Source organism: Saccostrea echinata, unplaced genomic scaffold, assembly GCF_033153115.1.
Source record: "Saccostrea echinata isolate AGI-Se365-2 ecotype Australia unplaced genomic scaffold, CSIRO_AGI_Sech_v1 ptg000022l, whole genome shotgun sequence".
Lineage (NCBI taxonomy): Eukaryota > Metazoa > Mollusca > Bivalvia > Ostreida > Ostreidae > Saccostrea > Saccostrea echinata.
Window position 1 is genome coordinate 11,485,695 of NW_026889771.1, and position 17,819 is coordinate 11,503,513.

The 17,819-nt window shown below is 31.9% G+C and overlaps 1 protein-coding gene across 1 annotated transcript; it reads left to right on the top strand.

Annotated features, from left to right (window-relative positions):
- Nucleotides 1-12: 12 nt before the first annotated feature.
- Nucleotides 13-17,170, top strand: LOC133190407 (dehydrogenase/reductase SDR family protein 7-like). The gene is made up of 8 exons (XM_061326025.1): nt 13-166; nt 1,224-1,398; nt 1,550-1,650; nt 1,791-1,938; nt 8,517-8,588; nt 9,986-10,078; nt 10,268-10,420; nt 16,890-17,170. Exons 2-8 carry the CDS (start codon nt 1,251-1,253, stop codon nt 17,105-17,107), a joined length of 933 nt encoding a protein of 310 aa, XP_061182009.1. The 5' UTR covers nt 13-166; nt 1,224-1,250; the 3' UTR covers nt 17,108-17,170.
- The last annotated feature ends 649 nt before the right edge of the window (nt 17,171-17,819 follow it).

Consider the following 17,819-nt stretch of genomic DNA (forward strand, 5'->3'; position numbering starts at 1 on the left):
CTTGCTAAAGTTGCTTAACCAGAAGTTTATTACGGTTTCATAAGTACTTATGATGTTACTTTTGCTGAATTTAATTTTAAGGTACCTAGAAAATTGATACGCAAGCTGCAAACTATCGAAGTGACAAAGAGAGGACCACGGCATTGCAGTTCTTTGGATACTGTCTGTACTTTCACTTTTGTTGTCTAATGTACTTTCTGTTTGATTCAAGTACACATGATGGCAAAAAAGCGATCTGAAAGTCTCCTTAGTGACATTGTAACATTAGATTCCATTTTTTAACGTATAAGAAAAAAAAGAAGAAATTTTTCCTTTTACGGTATATAATGATTGAATTAGGTGGCCAATAAACTATTTCTAGATTCTATTATTTAAATTTTCAAGTAAAAATAAAAAAAAAAGTCTGATCAGGGACGTATATACGTCACGTTCCTGGTCTTATAAATAACCCAATGTAATATTTTTGATATGCCATGTAACACAGATGTTGATTTAGAATTTATGGGATTAACAGTATTTCTAAAACAATCTCTATATTTTTTGCTGCATTTTTTTTATTCAAATGCTAACGAGTTTGAAATGCTTAAAAATTAAATTAAAGGATTTGTTTGTAATATTTTGATAGTGTCATCATTTAATAGATATTAATCCTGTGAAATATTCAAATGTCAATGTGTGAATGAATTATGTTGACATGCATTAAGGGAAAAAAATCATTAGAATTTATATAAACTTGAAAATGTTCATATTATGACCCCTGGTGCTAGGATTAGGCATCATTTTTTTGTTTTGTGAATTCATGTATGTTCAAATTATGTCCACGAGGCAAAAGTGAATGCAAAGTTTTAAATAATACATAGAAACAATTTTTTTTCTTGAGAACAACAGGGCAACAGCTAGTCATATTAATATCCAAAGTAGTATGGATTAAGATTTGGTAAAGAAATGCGCCAGGGGGCCATCAAGTGGGGGGTCAATTTTTTTTTAGGGAGTTTACATGTTTAAGAATGAAAATCTAAAGAACAGCAGGGCTAAAATGAGCATCATTGTTGTCCATGGGCCTATTGTTAAGGATGGGGTAGGGGCATGTTTGTATTTTGTACATTTTTTTTTAAGTTTTGAATTTGATTAAGATGTGATTACTCTGTTATACATGAGAGATGCAAAGAATTGTACTTAAAATGAAATTTATAAAAAATGAAATGGACATTTTTTTATTTCAGGTTTTATTTCTGATTAAAGCAGCATAAATGATGACTTGGAGTCAAATATGTAGCATTATTGGCTGTCCACTAGGACTACTTTATATTTTAAAAATCTTCTTGACTCACAAGAAAAGGAAAAATATGAAGGGGAAAGTTGTTCTAATAACAGGCGCCAATTCAGGATTAGGAAAAGGTTTGTTTTTACAATCTTATTGAATTTAATGTATATCTATTTCCCCAAGGAATTCTATATTGTAGTAAATTGAAAAAAAAAATATAATTTCAATTTTGATTTCAATTTTCTTTTTCAAATTATTTCAATGAAAATTTTTCTATACTTTCAGCATGTGTTTTTGCATTTCATCAAGCTGGGTGTAAGGTTATCATGGCAGGGAGGAATCAGGAGCAGTTAAATAAAGTGAGAGAGGAAGTTATTCAAAAGCAGGTACATTCTTGTCTTCTCTGTTCAAAGATGGAGAAAAATTGATTTGGGCAGTCTATGTTCACTAAGACAAAACTTACGCAAAATATTTGTCTAATAAAAAAAAATTGAATGAAAATCAATTATAATGATTTTGCTTACAGTTCTCAGACACATTTTCACCAGAAATTCTCATCATGGATTTGATGGAGTATAAGAATATGCAAGAAGATATTTCCAGGGGATTGAAAATATTTGGACAGATAGACATTCTCATAAACAATGCAGGGGTCAGCTATAGAGGGGAGATAAGCACCCATATCGAAAATGAATACAAAAATAATACAAGAAAAAAATACTAAAATAATACAAAAAAAGTATATTTTTAATGACCAAATTTGGAACCCTCTAAATCTTGGTTCCAATTTAGGTCAAAAATAATAGACTTTTTAAAAGCCAAACAGAAAAATATATTTTTAATATACTTTATTTTTTCGAAATAATACAGAAATGATACACATGACCTGTAAAAACGTATTGTTTTTGTACTTTTGTATTATTTCTCTATTTTCTCTCCAAAGTATAAAAATAATACAGTCCATAGAAAAGTATAGAAAAAATACAGAATGTATTAATTTTGTATTAGCATATATTATTTTTGTATTTTTTCACCTTTAAGAATTAAAATACAAAAAAATATAGAATATATTAATTTTGTATCACATATATTATTTTTGTATTTTTTCATCTGGAACAATTAAAAGTACAAAAAAGAAATAAAATATGAAAATAATACAGTACACAAAAAAGTATGAAAAAAATATAGAATGTATTAATTTTGTATTAATATGTATTGTTTTTTGTATTTTTATCAGCATGAAGGATTGTATTTCAAAAATATCAAAAAAGTACAAGAATGAAAGACAAAAAATACATTTAAATGCTTAAAATAATACAAAACAGCGTTTTAAAAACTACAAAAATGATCATGGGCAAAAGTTGTCATTTGAAGAAAAGGGGTTGGAGATTGAGGTTCTTAAAAGCATCTGTTGATTGTTATTCAAAAATCTTTTATTTATTTGAAATATTTGTTAAATAACAATTTTAGTAACTCAGTCAGATTACCTTAAATGTACAAATACCTAATTAAAAAGTAATTAATGTGGCCAGGCTACTGATTCAGCTACCAATTGTAGTCTTGATCTTTCTTTTTACATATAATCTGCTCTTCAATAGTCTTGATATTTTTCACAAGTTTAACTAATCCTGTTTTCTTTGTACTTTTACCAAATGTTTCGATCTCTCTGCTTTGCTGTTTCTTTTGTATGGAAAAGGTAGAGGAGTGTTTACTTTGTTGCAGAAGTCCATCTTCAGATCACACAACCTGTCATCTCATCTGACTTCATCACTGTGAAATATAGAACAGAATGATATAATAATAAAATTTAATGAACCATTACCTCAACAAAACACACATTTTCACATCCAAAATAATTCTATATAGATTTTGTTTGGCTCACACACCTGCAATACTTTCTTGAGAGGGATCTTCTTCCTCCATGACTAATCAGCTTTTCTTCAATGTTCTGCTGGCTAAAATTAACAATAATTATAAATTGAAATTCCAAAAGATCCAGTGGAGTTCACCAAATTCCATACAATTGTACCATTGAAATTACCTTTCTTTAATCTGGGGTTTCTTAGGGGACAACCATTTGATTTGAAATCTGGAGAAGAAAAAGGGGGGGTGGGGGTGGGGACTGATTTATAAAATATTTTTAAAAAAATATTTGTAATTAACAATCTGTCCTTGAAAATGTTGAAAGAGTAAACAAAATGTGTGCCCCAGTGTTATTTAAATAAACTGCCCCCCCCCCCGAACCCAACCTACCCCCCCCCCCCTTGAAAAAATTTGAGTTTATACAAATTACAGAGTTGTTTTTGAAGGGAAAATAAATAATTCGTCTCTGGTAAACTTGAAAAAATTGGAATGAATTAGAACTAGGAAGCCAAAGGCTTGAAAATTACCCCCATCTTCCACCCCTCCCTCCCCAATAAGAATTTATCACAAAAACCCTTGTTCCCCACATGGCCAATAACCGTACTATTTTATCTTTCTACAATACTACAAAAGGGGTAAAAAGGCATTCTTTGTTCCTCTATCTTTGTACTTAGTTATTATTTAAAAAACTGAAACTTTAATGTGCTTAAATTATACATAATCTTACCGCAACTGTCGTTGTTTACACTAGAAAAGTCCGGATATGATACCTAAAAAAACGTCAGTCTCCTTATGTATTTGCTTTCCTTGGTTCATATATATGATCCTGTGTACCATGATTATGCTGAACTTCTGTTTTTCGATCCATTTTACTCGCGAGCAAATGAGAGTTTATTCAAAATCACCTCCAGCTTTCTCAACACGTCCCGGGAAGAATTTTCAAAATGGCGTGGGTGAAATATTGTTGACCAATCAGAGAACAGTACGGAAGAGTTTTAAAATCTGACCAATCATATTGTGTCATATATACGAAAATTACCGATGTTGAGATCGGAACAGTTAGAGAAAACATATTTACATGGTTTTAAATATCTTTAATCAATTGAAAAAACCTAAAATTATGTTAGAAAAAAACGATGTTCAATTTAATCGTCAGAATCATTTTTTTATTCCTTACGGAATTTACCGATTACGAAACATCGTTATTTCCGGTCATCTTTTCCACTGAAAGCAGCCATTTTTATATTCAAGTTGACCTGTGAAGTAGACCATAAAGTTCAAATATAATGATCAAAACGAGCGGGAGATACATAATATATAGCCTTTTTGACGGACAACTTAACTCATACATACGGTACCAGAGATTGAAATAATGTTTAACAACTATCCTTTACACCAATTTCACAACATTTTCTATATTATTTTATGATATTCTTTCGTAATAATTTCTTATTTATTTATTTTTTTAAAAGCGGATAATTAAATAGTTCTATTCCATGTAATTGTAATACGTACTGAATTAAATATAATGTATACTAAATTGAGTTGTATAGTCAAGAAAACATCGTAGGTACTGTAATTAGTGGAACTCTCCATGTTGTTTGTTTTTGTTTTGGTTGGGATGTGTTTTCACAGGTAAATCATGTTATTTCTTTGAGTAGTATAACATGTACTCGTCTATTGTTAGCCTGCAGGTGGCCACCTGTGCTGTTGGCGATAGTTGTAAACACTCGGTTGTAAACACGCTGTAAAATTTTCAACACAAAAAGAAAGTCTGAAACTCTGAAACTTCAAAATTTACTGCGTGTTTACAAGTATCATGTACAGCACAGGTGTCCCCTTAGACGTATCTATCTCTTTCCAAATGACAATTTCACACCTAGTAAAGACATGTTTTAAAAATGAAATTGTTTAGTTAACAAATTTAAACTACTGAAGTTTTCTGTTCTAAATAGAGATTGTTCTATCTGACGTATCCGTATAAGTATCCGTATCCGTATACGTATCGAGGTGAGAGAGGCATCTCGATCCCAATGTCTAAATTATTTACTATTATTTCCATCGTTATTTGTTTGGTTTTAAAGCAGCCCCATTCATTAAAGAATAGCATATGGTATTTTTTCTAATAAAAATGTATTAAGCTGCTGTAAAAGTTTGTTATTTTGCTGGAAAATAAAAAAAAAAATAGATTATGAAATCCAATAAATATGTATTTGTTTTCATTATATTGTTTAAAACTTTAATTGCAATTTTGTTTAAAAACATTTATCGGGATCCCCCTCTCTCCCTCTTAACATCAGGACATTTAATGGATTGATTCTGTAATTTACATTAGATGACATAAACTTTAACCCCCTAACTCACACACTAAATGCAAAAGACGTTGATATCCACACAATCAATAAAACCGTGTAGCAGTTTTCTAAAGAGAATTTGCTTCCAGACCCTTACCAGTATATGCTTAAAAATGCCAGTCCCCCCCCCTCCCCCCCCCCCCCACACACACACACACAAACTTTCATAGCGTCTGTTGACTTTCTTCATTCTTTTTTTTTTTCTTCAATGAACTATTTGACAAATACCTGTATGTCTCCCCTTCCCCTCCCCAGTTGAAATTGCTACTTTCGGGCCTATTCTCATACGGCTTGATTTTGTTTTATATTTTGTCCTTTCAGCAGTAATAACTTGAAAAGACTTCATGGCGACAAAAATAGGTAATGAAATGAAAATTCAATTGTTAAATTTGATTTTTCCTTTTAGTTCTCTTGTTGTCGTACATGTGTATTATAATTCATGGTTTGATATAGAACTGTTTCAAAATAGGGTATTCATTATCTTAACTCTCTTTTTATAAAAAAGAAAAGAACATTAGACTAAAAAATGACAAAACAATAGATTTATCTATTTCTTCTATGCTACCTTGTCCATCCAGCTGATTTTTATTTATTTATATTTTTATTTTTATTTATTTATGCATTTTGGTCCAGATTGGGACAAGTGTGAGTCAATTCAACACGCAGTTCATAGAATTGAATAGAAGAGGCTGCTTCAACGTAGCAGAGAAATAAAAAAAACACAGAATAAAGGATAAAACTTATACAAAACATTTAATAGATAATATATCAGCATTTTTTCAGAGTTTTGATCCCGCTTGTACACAAAGAATTACAGTCATCTTAATTTCAATAAATAAATCATTTAAGTAAACATGTATATAAAGTAATGTATAAGACATAAAAAATTTCCTCCGTTTATCTCCTTTTATCGACAATTGTTAATTCATCCTCGACAAAAACTGCGTGTAATTGCATCACTTTCGGAAAATGTAGTCCTTTCTCAAGCTCTCTGGAATTTCGGATACGGCTATCACCTAACAATTTAGGGAATTTAGAGTCTTCAAACCACCCCAGAATACGTTCTATTTCCACTATGGAAGAGTTATACTTCTTAGTGCGCTCTTTTGTGAAAAAGTCGGAAAATGTACAAATCTCGCGGGATTTCTGGGACAAACGTAACATAAACATGTAAACAATACGTTGAATGTCGATGAACAATTCCTAAGAAAATGCAAATGAAATATTTTATTGTTGTGGACTTTATAAACATCAAGAGTAGGAATGACAACGATATCAATTTATATCTATTGTTGATCGTATGTATCTATTTATCGTATGGTACATCTAAATACAATGCACATGCCTCTGAAATGTCGTATTTTTTATTAATGGGTGAGAAATTTAGGGTTCTCGCTCTCTTACATAATTATGTCTTTTAGTTCTTCTAGTCTTTAATTGGAATGACAAATACATTTAACATTTAAAATTGGATTGAGATTGGCATATTTTGTATTATCCGCAACGCCATGCTGTCCCAGTCAGACGACCAAACGCGCCTCTAATTTTGAAGAGTTCACTAATGGAAATATAACGTATTGCCAGTTTTCCAAAGCTTTTCTGGAGAACTATGTCCATCAAATATAATCAAATGATATACAGAATGTTGATAATGGTAAAAAAGAAAATGAGGATGGAAATTTTCAGTGACCCCCCCCCCCCCACACACACACACACACACAGAGTATTCAGTATGGTCACCGTTTTGATAAGGTGACTTGTCATTTTTAAGTTTAGTTTAGTTTCTCCCTGCCTCGGCCCAGCTTCCCCCTTCTCCACTTTGTTAATCAATTTTTAGTGTCTGCTTGATGTAGTCAAACTTATACTCATCTAGAATGTTTGATCTCTGACACCTCGTACAGTTAAACTTTGTTAATTCAAACCCTTCGATATATCGAAGTTTTAATTGGTCCAATCAAGTTTGAGATAACGAGCGTTGACTGCATGCATTATGGGGAATATGTCTTGTATTGGTAAAGGTTACTTCTAGAATGAAACAATAATATATCCTGATATTGTGAGAGAGAGAGAAAGAGAGAGAGAGAGAGAGAGAGAGAGAGAGAGAGAGAGAGAGAGAAAAGTCCCTTTTTGAACCCCCCTTTTTTTTAACAATTTAATAAAAATATACCTATTTTTTTTTACTAATTTTATTTTTTTAAAATCCTTCCATAAAATGATTGGTGAGAACAGCAACTTGATACGTTTCATTAGAAATATTACTATATATCTTATTTTCCAATGAATGAGGTTAAAATCAAACAAGAAACGATGGAAATGTTACCCAACGGTTAAATCATCGGGATCGAGATGCCTCTCATAGTTCGATACGTATACGGATACGGATACGTATACGGATACGTCAGATAGAACAATCTCTAATAGCAATTAAATGTAAATAGTATAAAAGCAACCTTTATAGCAGTGGTCTTAATTAATAAAATCTGAGAAAAAATATTAATTCCAACAGACTTATTGCAAGGACATTCTGTAAATTTTCCTAAGTTCAAAGAAATACAAATTTCAGTAAAAGAAAACACTAAGTCCAAAATAAATATTAAAAAAATACATACTGACTGTATAGTATTTTTTGAAAAATTATTAAGTCCAAATTTAATACAAAAATAATACAGACTAACTGTATGTAATTTTCTGTAAATTTACTAAGTTCAATTTTAATACAAAAATAATACAGATTAACTGTATGTAATTTTCTGTAAAATTACTAAGTTCAATTTTAATACAGAAAAAATACACTTGAAAAAAACTAAGTCCACAAAAATACAAAAATGATATACTGAAAATAATCTAAGTCCCAAAAAATACAAAAATAATACCCTGTAAAAAATCAAAGTCAGATTTTAATACAAAAACAATCTACCTATTTGTTGGTGATACAAAAATAATATATTTTTTCTGTATTAATTTTAAACAATACGAAAATGATTGTATTAAAAATATATTAAAAATATACTTTTATGTATTATTTTTTGATATGGGCAGTACTCAGATACAAGTGGATGAAAGAGTGATGGCTGTTAATTATTTTGGTCAAATTGCTTTAATTAAAGGTATAACTAACTTGAAGACAATTTAGAAGATGGTATTTATGTGGAGTACCTTGTATAATGTGTTCAGTGCTACAAAATACCAACACATACATGTAATATACGTATGTCACCTGGTTAACAGATGAATCTGGTCTCAATAGCTCAGTGGTTAGAGTGTGTTGGTATGGTATATGGTTTCTGAGAGGCAGTCCCAGTTGTAACTTGATTTCTTCACCATCTGTTACACTTACGGTGGTGCCAAATCAAGCTTAAAACCAATAATATGGACCCTTAGCTTTTTAGTCTGGAGTTGAATTTTATTATACCCCCTCAAACAAAGTTAAAGGGGGTTTATTGGAATCACCATGTCCATCTGCTCATCTGTCTGTACCGGTAGACACTTTTTTGTCCAGAGATTGATCTCTGAAACTACTCAATATTTTTTCATCAAACTTTCGTAGAATTAATATATACCATTTGAACTTGCACACATGGTATTTTCAGATTGATTTATCAAAATTTTAAAAAGTTATAATTTTTGAAAAAAATATTTCATTTTACTGTTCATAACTTCTTTGACAAGAATAAGAGGAGTGAAATTCTTGTCTGGACATATTAAACTTTGTTACCAAGAAACTTCAGAGGATCAATAAAAAGGTAGCTTGTGACCAGAAATATGTGCCTTAACTTTGAACCAAGGTCATTTAAGTCAAGGTCACAGGGTACCAAAGTATTATATTATTGATTTAGCCACAACTTAGAAGTGGAAAAATAGTAAAAGCTTATACCTGAGTCAAAGGATACTTGTGATTCAAGGGTTTGTTCTGACCCTGACTCAGAGTAATTTAGACAAGGTCAAAGTCTCTGGGTTTGCATGAAGTGTGAAATTCTTGTCCATAACTATACTTCATAATGATAAAACTTCCACAGGTCATATTGTCCTTAGGGTTGATTATGATTATATGGTATGACCCTGATCAAATGTCATTAAGACAAAAGTCAAGGTTACAGAGTTCAGAAAAGTAAAATGTAAATTTCTGAAAGACAAAACTTTTTATTGGAGGAGTAGCATAAAGCCATGGTGAGGCAACTGAGAAGTTAAATGTTCTTTGGGCCATTTTGATGTTGATAATTTCACTGCGGATAAATTTTCGTACTCAACACAACATTTATTGCTTTTGACCAGAGGAGTTACAATCTTCATCCTTTTATTACATTTCCACAAAATTCAGGCCTTCAGAATTTGCTATATAATTTTTTGACAAGATGACAGAATTCTTTTTTTAAGCTCTTTTAAAATGGCCCCTTTTTCTGGTTGCCCTATGAGGGTATTAGTCCTATTGGGACAACTTTAGATTTGCCACTGTGCTCAGTTCCAATGAAAAATAAAAGGTGACACAAAGAAATTTACTTTTCAGAGGTTTTACCTCACATGAAACAACAAGGAGGTGGATCTATTGTTGGTGTGAGCAGTGTTCAAGGAAGGATTGCCATTCCTTTCAGATCAGCATGTAAGTTGGAACTTTTTAGCATTTTCATATAAAGTGATTGAAAATTGCGTCATCAGCATGCTCTTGGGCGATGGTTGGAGATATGTTATTTTTCAAGCTTGTCTCTGAATGCCCTTTATAGTATTTGTGAACACATACTAATAGCTGTGTATTATACATGTATATATATAAAACAGTTGCTGTTTTTAGATGCAGCCTCCAAGCATGCTTTCCAGGCTTTTTTGGACACTCTGCGAGCTGAGGTGAGCAGTGACAATATCCAAGTGTGCGTTGTCAGTCCTGGGTACATCCAGACCAATCTATCCCAGAACGCAGTTTGCGGTGATGGATCATCATACAACAGTAAGAACTTAAAAATTACATACAGTCAAACCTCATTATCTCGAACTCGATGGGACCAAGAAAAAACTTTGAGATATCCGAGGATTCAAGATATTGAGGGTAAAATACTCAAAGGATATGTGATTGGGACTTCCAAATCACTTTGACATAACTATGGTATTCGAGATATCAGTGTTCGAGATACCGAAGTTCAGCTGTATATTAAATCTATTACTGCTTGTATACAGGGTTATTTTTGCCCTTTCACATTTGCAAACAATTTTGCTCCATTTTAAATTCACCAAGATTCAGTTGCATTTAATTGTTAGTGGTGTCTTCTTTGAATTCCCCTGTTTTAAATCTGCCCACTTGGGACGAGGGCAAAAATAAAATGGGTTCAAAGTATAAAATCTGTTGGAAAAGGTGAAACTCAAGTAAAAGCTTTCTTATACAGTGTAAATTCAAGATTGTTTAAATACGCAGCTATGTTAAGGCTTCCCGAAGCTTTAAAATGCGCTCAAAACATAATATGTCATTGCGATGTGGGTTTTGGTTTTAATTTATAGGTATTGAACTTAAGTACTTCCAATTTATATAGAGGGTTTCCTCGGCTCTATATTAACATATTTGTTATGATATCACATGACTTTGTTGATCACGTGACGGTCATTTATAATTTTTTGAAGTGTTTCATATAAATCGCTTCGGCGCAGCTGATTAACACAATAATTATTAACATTTTGTTATATAAATAAACTCATCGTATCCTTGTGGATCCGAAATGTGCTTGGGAAAAGTCATAGTATTACTTAGATACAAAATATTTCCTGAGAAATTCAAGTTACCTACAAATTTGAGGGTAATTTCCACACAATATCATAATCTGTATTAAAACAAATCCAACACAAATTTTTCCCAAGCAAGATTCGGTTAGAGAACAACCTCTTCTTACAGATTTCAACAAAAATTCTTAGATTAATCCTCATTAATCACCTGCGCCAGACTCTTTTATACACACAAAATAAATTCTACCTCCAACCACGAGTATAAAACAGAGTACATTTCAAAAGTATATTTTTCATAAGCATTTTGAACAGGCTGAATTTCAATCAAGGGTAGGTAGGCGGTGTATTTTCAAATATTCGGACATATAAGACTTAAAAAACCTTTAACGACCCGTGAATTTTGCAATAGCTATCTAGCATTTTACATGCGGCTTGATATAAAGTGTAAAGTTCATGACACTCTCCCCGTCATAACACCTCAAGTTTGCAGTGACTTGACGTCATTTTCCATTATGACGTCATATTTTGGTAGTTCAGAGATGTGAAGGCACAGAGTGCACTGTGATATTCTACGGGAAGCCTTAACCTACCTGCGTAATGAACCCAAAGTCTTGGTTGGGGCCACAATAGTGGTTTACTTTTAAACTAGAGGTACTGTGAGCACTGAGCTCACAAAATGATACTCCCCACTCCCATGAGAATAATGGCAAAGTCAATTTTTTGCTAACAGAAACCCCACATACATGTAACTGTCCGATCAGAACATAAAATAGGAGGTGCACAATGGCACTAAGTAATAAAGATTCTGTGAAAGTATCATTAAATTTTATTCAGTGGTATAGGAGAAGTTGTAGATAAGAGAAGGATACCCCTAAATGTTATAGAAAGAATGGCTGTGTGCATCTTTTGCTATGGTAAACCCAAAATATCTGTCTGATTAAAACCTAAAATAGGAGGTGCACAATGGGACCGTGTAATGAAGATTCTGTAAGAGTCTCCCCCTGCTTGTATAAAAATAGTACATGTATGATCATCATTTACTAATATGGCAGTCAAGCAGGTGTGATTCCCAGTGACCAGATAGCTCAGTTGGAAGAGCACCTGAAAAGTGACTGACTGATTGTATGTTTTATGTCCCGGTCGAGAATTTTTCACTCATATAGAGACGTCACCATATACCAGTGAAGGACTTCAAATTTAGACCTTTACTCGGCACTCAGGGCCATTGAGTAGTGAGGGTTTTTTATTGTGCCAACACCTACCATGACATGGGGTCTCGGTTTTTAAGGTCTCATCCGAAAGACCAGCAACTTTCATTTCAAAGTGTTGAGTGCTTGGGGAAGGAACAGTTGCGACCTATTGTTTTATCGACTTGGGTCAGTCGCGGCTGTGATTCGAACATATGACCTGCTGATCACAGAGCGAGCGCTGTACCGACTGAGCTACCATGACCGTACACCTAAATAATGATTTAAGTGGCACAGGTTCAAATCCTGGTCTGGTCTGTCACATTTTTCTCCTCAATGGTGCTGTGTTATGCACTGGAAGTGATGTGAAAGACCTGCCATGGAAGAGCCTGGACTACTGTCTTCAAGGGAGGAATGTGGCGGTTGGCAGGTTTGATTGCTGGTGGCCAGAAAGGATAGCACCTGATTACAATCTAATTAGATTGCACCTGAATTAGGGATACAGGGGGGCCTGGTTTGAATTCTGGCGTTGGTCCATTGCATTTTTCTCCTCACTGGTCACACTAGTAACTTGAATCACTTTTGCAAGTCATGTTTTCAATGGCACTTTCAAAATTGGCTCCAACTTAATTAAGACTTTGAGTTGGATGATGTGGACTAAAATATCTAAGATACTTAGTATACGGGGGGGGGGGGGGGGGGGGGGGGGGATATTCTAGTGATTAAGAAATACCATGGAAAGCTTGTTACTTCCCATATCAAAAAATAATACATTAAAGTATATTTTTAATATATTTTTAATACAATCATTTTCGTATTGTTTAAAATTAATACAGAAAAAATATATTATTTTTGTATCACCAACAAATAGGTAGATTATTTTTGTATTAAAATCTGACTTTGATTTTTTACAGGGTATTATTTTTGTATTTTTTGGGACTTAGATTATTTTCAGTATATCATTTTTGTATTTTTGTGGACTTAGTTTTTTTCAAGTGTATTTTTTCTGTATTAAAATTGAACTTAGTAATTTTACAGAAAATTACATACAGTTAATCTGTATTATTTTTGTATTAAAATTGAACTTAGTAATTTTACAGAAAATTACATACAGTTAGTTTGTATTATTTTTGTATTAAATTTGGACTTAATAATTTTTCAAAAAATACTATACAGTCAGTATGTATTTTTTTTATATTTATTTTGGACTTTAAGTGTTTTCTTTTACTGAAATTTGTATTTCTTTGAACTTAGGAAAATTTACAGAATGTCCTTGCAATAAGTCTGTTGGAATTAATATTTATAAAGGTTGCTTTTATACTATTTACATTTTTAATTGCTATTTAGAACAGAAAACTTCAGTAGTTTAAATTTGTTAACTAAACAATTTCATTTTTAAAACATGTCTTTACTAGGTGTGAAATTGTCATTTGGAAAGAGATAGATACGTCTGAGGGGACACCTGTGCTGTACATGATACTTGTAAACACGCGGTAAATTTTGAAGTTTCAGAGTTTCAGACTTTCTTTTTGTGTTGAAAAATTTACAGCGTGTTTACAACCGAGTGTTTACAACTATCGCCAACAGCACAGGTGGCCACCTGCAGGCTAACAATAGACGAGTACATGTTATACTACTCAAAGAAATAACATGATTTACCCGTGAAAACACATCCCAACCAAAACAAAAACAAACAACATGGAGAGTTCCACTAATTACAGTACCTACGATGTTTTCTTGACTATACAACTCAATTTAGTATACATTATATTTAATTCATTACGTATTACAATTACATGGAATAGAACTATTTAATTATCCGCTTTTAAAAAAAAATTAAATAAGAAATTATTACGAAAGAATTTCGTAAAATAATATAGAAAATGTTGTGAAATTGGTGTAAAGGATAGTTGTTAAACATTATTTCAATCTCTGGTACCGTATGTATGAGTTAAGTTGTCCGTCAAAAAGGCTATATATTATGTATCTCCCGCTCGTTTTGATCATTATATTTGAACTTTATGGTCTACTTCACAGGTCAACTTGAATATAAAAATGGCTGCTCTCAGCGGAAATGATGACCGGAAATAACGATGTTTCGTAATCGGTAAATTTCGTAAGGAATAAAAAATGATTCTGATGATTAAATTGAACATCGTTTTTTCTAACATAATTTTAGGTTTATTCAATTGATTCAAGATATTTAAAACCATGTAAATATGTTTTCTCTAACTGTTCCGATCTCAACATCGGTAATTTTCGTATATATGACACAATATGATTGGTCAGATTTTAAAACTCTTCCGTGCTGTTCTCTGATTGGTCAACAATATTTCACCCACTCCATTTTGAAAATTCTTCCCGGGACGTGTTGAGAAAGCTGGAGGTGATTTTGAATAAACTCTCATTTGCTCGCGAGTAAAATGGATCGAAAAACAGAAGTTCAGCATAATCATGGTACACAGGATCATATATATGAACCAAGGAAAGCAAATACATAAGGAGACTGACGTTTTTAAGGCATCATATCCGGACTTTTCTGGTGTAAACAATGACAGTTGCGGTAAGATTATGTATATTTTAGCACATTAAAGTTTCAGTTTTTTAAATAATAACTTAGTACAAAGATAGAGGAACAAAGACTGACTTTTTTACCCATTTTGTAGTATTGTAGAAAGATAAAATAGTACGGTTATTGGCCATGTGGGGAACAAGGGTTTTTGTGATAAATTCTGATTGGGGAGGGAGGGGTGGAAGATGGGGGTAATTTTCAAGCCTTTGGCTTCCTAGTTCTAATTCATTCCAATTTTTTCAAGTTTACCAGAGACAAATTATTTATTTTCCCTTCAAAAACTATTCTGTAATTTGTATAAACTCAAATTTTTTCGGGGGGGGGGGGGTGGGGGGGGGGTAGGTTGGGTTCGGGGGGGGGGGGCAGTTTATTTAAATAACATTGGGGCACACATTTTGTTTACTCTTTCAACATTTTCAAGGACAGATTGTTTATTACAAATATTTTTTTAAAAATATTTTATAAATCAGCCCCCCCCCCCTTTTCTCCAGATTGTCAAATCAATCGGTTGTCCCCTAAGAAACCCCAGATTAAAGAAAAGTAATTTCAATGGTACAATTGTATGGAATTTGATGAACTCCGCTGGATCTTTTGGAATTTCAATTTATAATTATTGTTAATTTCAGTCAGCCGAACATTGAAGAAAAGCTGACAAGTCATGGAGGAAGAAGATCCCTCTCAAGAAAGTATTGCAGGTGTGTGAACTAAACAAAATCTATATAGAATTATTTTGAATGTTAAAATGTGTGTTTTGTTGAGGTAATGGTTCATTAAATTTTATTATTATATCATTCTGTTCTATATTTAAAAGTGATGAAGTCAGATGAGATGACAGGTTGTGTGATTTGAAGATGGACTTCTGCAACAAAGTAAACACTCCTCTACCTTTTCCATACAAAAGAAACAGCAAAGCAGAGAGATCGAAACATTTGGTAAAAGTACAAAGAAAACAGGATTAGTTAAACTTGTGAAAAATATCAAGACTATTGAAGAGCAGATTATATGTAAAAAGAAAGATCAAGACTACAATTGGTAGCTGAATCAGTAGCCTAGCCACATTAATTACTTTTTAATTAGCTATTTGTACATTTAAGGTAATCTGACTGAGTTACTAAAATTGTTATTTAACAAATATTTCAAATAAATAAAAGATTTTTGAATAACAATCAGTAGATGCTATTAAGAACCTCAATCTCCAACCCCTTTTCTTCAAATAACAATTTTTGCCCATGATCATTTTAGTAGTTTTTAAAACTCTGTTTTGTATTATTTTAAGCATTTAAATGTATTTTTTGTCTATCATTCTTGTACTTTTTTGATATTTTTGAAATACAATCCTTCATGCTGATAAAAATACAAAAACAATACATATTAATACAAAATTAATACATTCTATATTTTTTTCATACTTTTTCGTGTACTGTATTATTTTCATATTTTATATCTTTTTTGTATTTTTAATTGTTCCAGATGAAAAAATACAAAAATAATATATATGATACAAAATTAATATATTCTATATTTTTTTTGTATTTTAATTCTTAAAGGTGAAAAAATACAAAAATAATATATGCTAATACAAAATTAATACATTCTGTATTTTTTCTATACTTTTCTATGGACTGTATTATTTTTATACTTTGGAGAGGAAAATAGAGAAATAATACAAAAGTACAAAAACAATACGTTTTTACAGGTCAAGTGTATCATTTCTGTATTATTTCGAAAAAATAAAGTATATTAAAAATATATTTTTCTGTGTTTGGCTTTTAAAAAGTCTATTATTTTTGACCTAAATTGGAACCAAGATTTAGAGGGTTCCAAATTTGGTCATTAAAAATATACTTTTTTTGTATTATTTTAGTATTTTTTTCTTGTATTATTTTTGTATTCATTTTCGATATGGGTTGGTATGTTGTTGAATTATTGTTTGGTTTTTTTTTCAGAAATGGACAATACTACAGCCAGTGGAATGGACCCAGACATAGTTGCCCATAGGATACGTCAAGCAGTGGAATTTGGAGAAAATGACATTGTTCTAGCTCCTTTGCTTCATAAAATAGTGATAATCATTAGGACATTATTTCCCTCTTTATTCTTTTTGATAATGAGTCAAAGAGCTAAGTCAGGTAGAAAAGAATGTTCAAAGATGAAAACGTCTTGAATTCAGTCAGTGTGGTATATTGTATCTGTTCTTATATGTATTTAAAAGAGTAGAAACATGTCATACCATGTACTTATTTATTAATCCGTGTTATTGTGTACATTGCATGTACTTCATGGGGGAGTATCATTCCTTTGATAATTGATACTCATTTCCTCCTTAAATATGGTTAAACTTGATTGATTGCAAGTTGAGTATATTGTATAACCACCAGAGTAAATGGTAAGAAAAAAAAGTTGAAAGAATCATACTCCAGGTCATTTTAAAAGATTGCATTGAAATACAGTTACCTACATGTATAGGGGAGTAAATGTTTCACTCCAAATGAACCATAAAAGTGTGGGAAAAGGATATTTCGCAAAACTGGAGGACATTTGCATGAAAGGAAAGTGAACATTTGCATGACATGTATGAAAATTAAATATGGCAAAATGGAAATTGTGAAAAACTAAAATAGAAATGTTAATTATGAATAATTGAGTTTTCCCGCATTTTGGAGAATAGCTGGAAAACATTGTATGATAGCAACGTGTTTGAATGGTTATGTATAGTAATGCAATGCGGGTCATAGGAAGGCCAGTGTAAAGGGTCAGTATCATGAAGTTAAGGTCATTCCAAGCCAGTCTCACACAGTGCAGGGAGCAAAAAACTGTATGCCCCTGAATCTTTGATAACAGGGGCATAAAAATGCAGGTCATTTACTACAGCATTA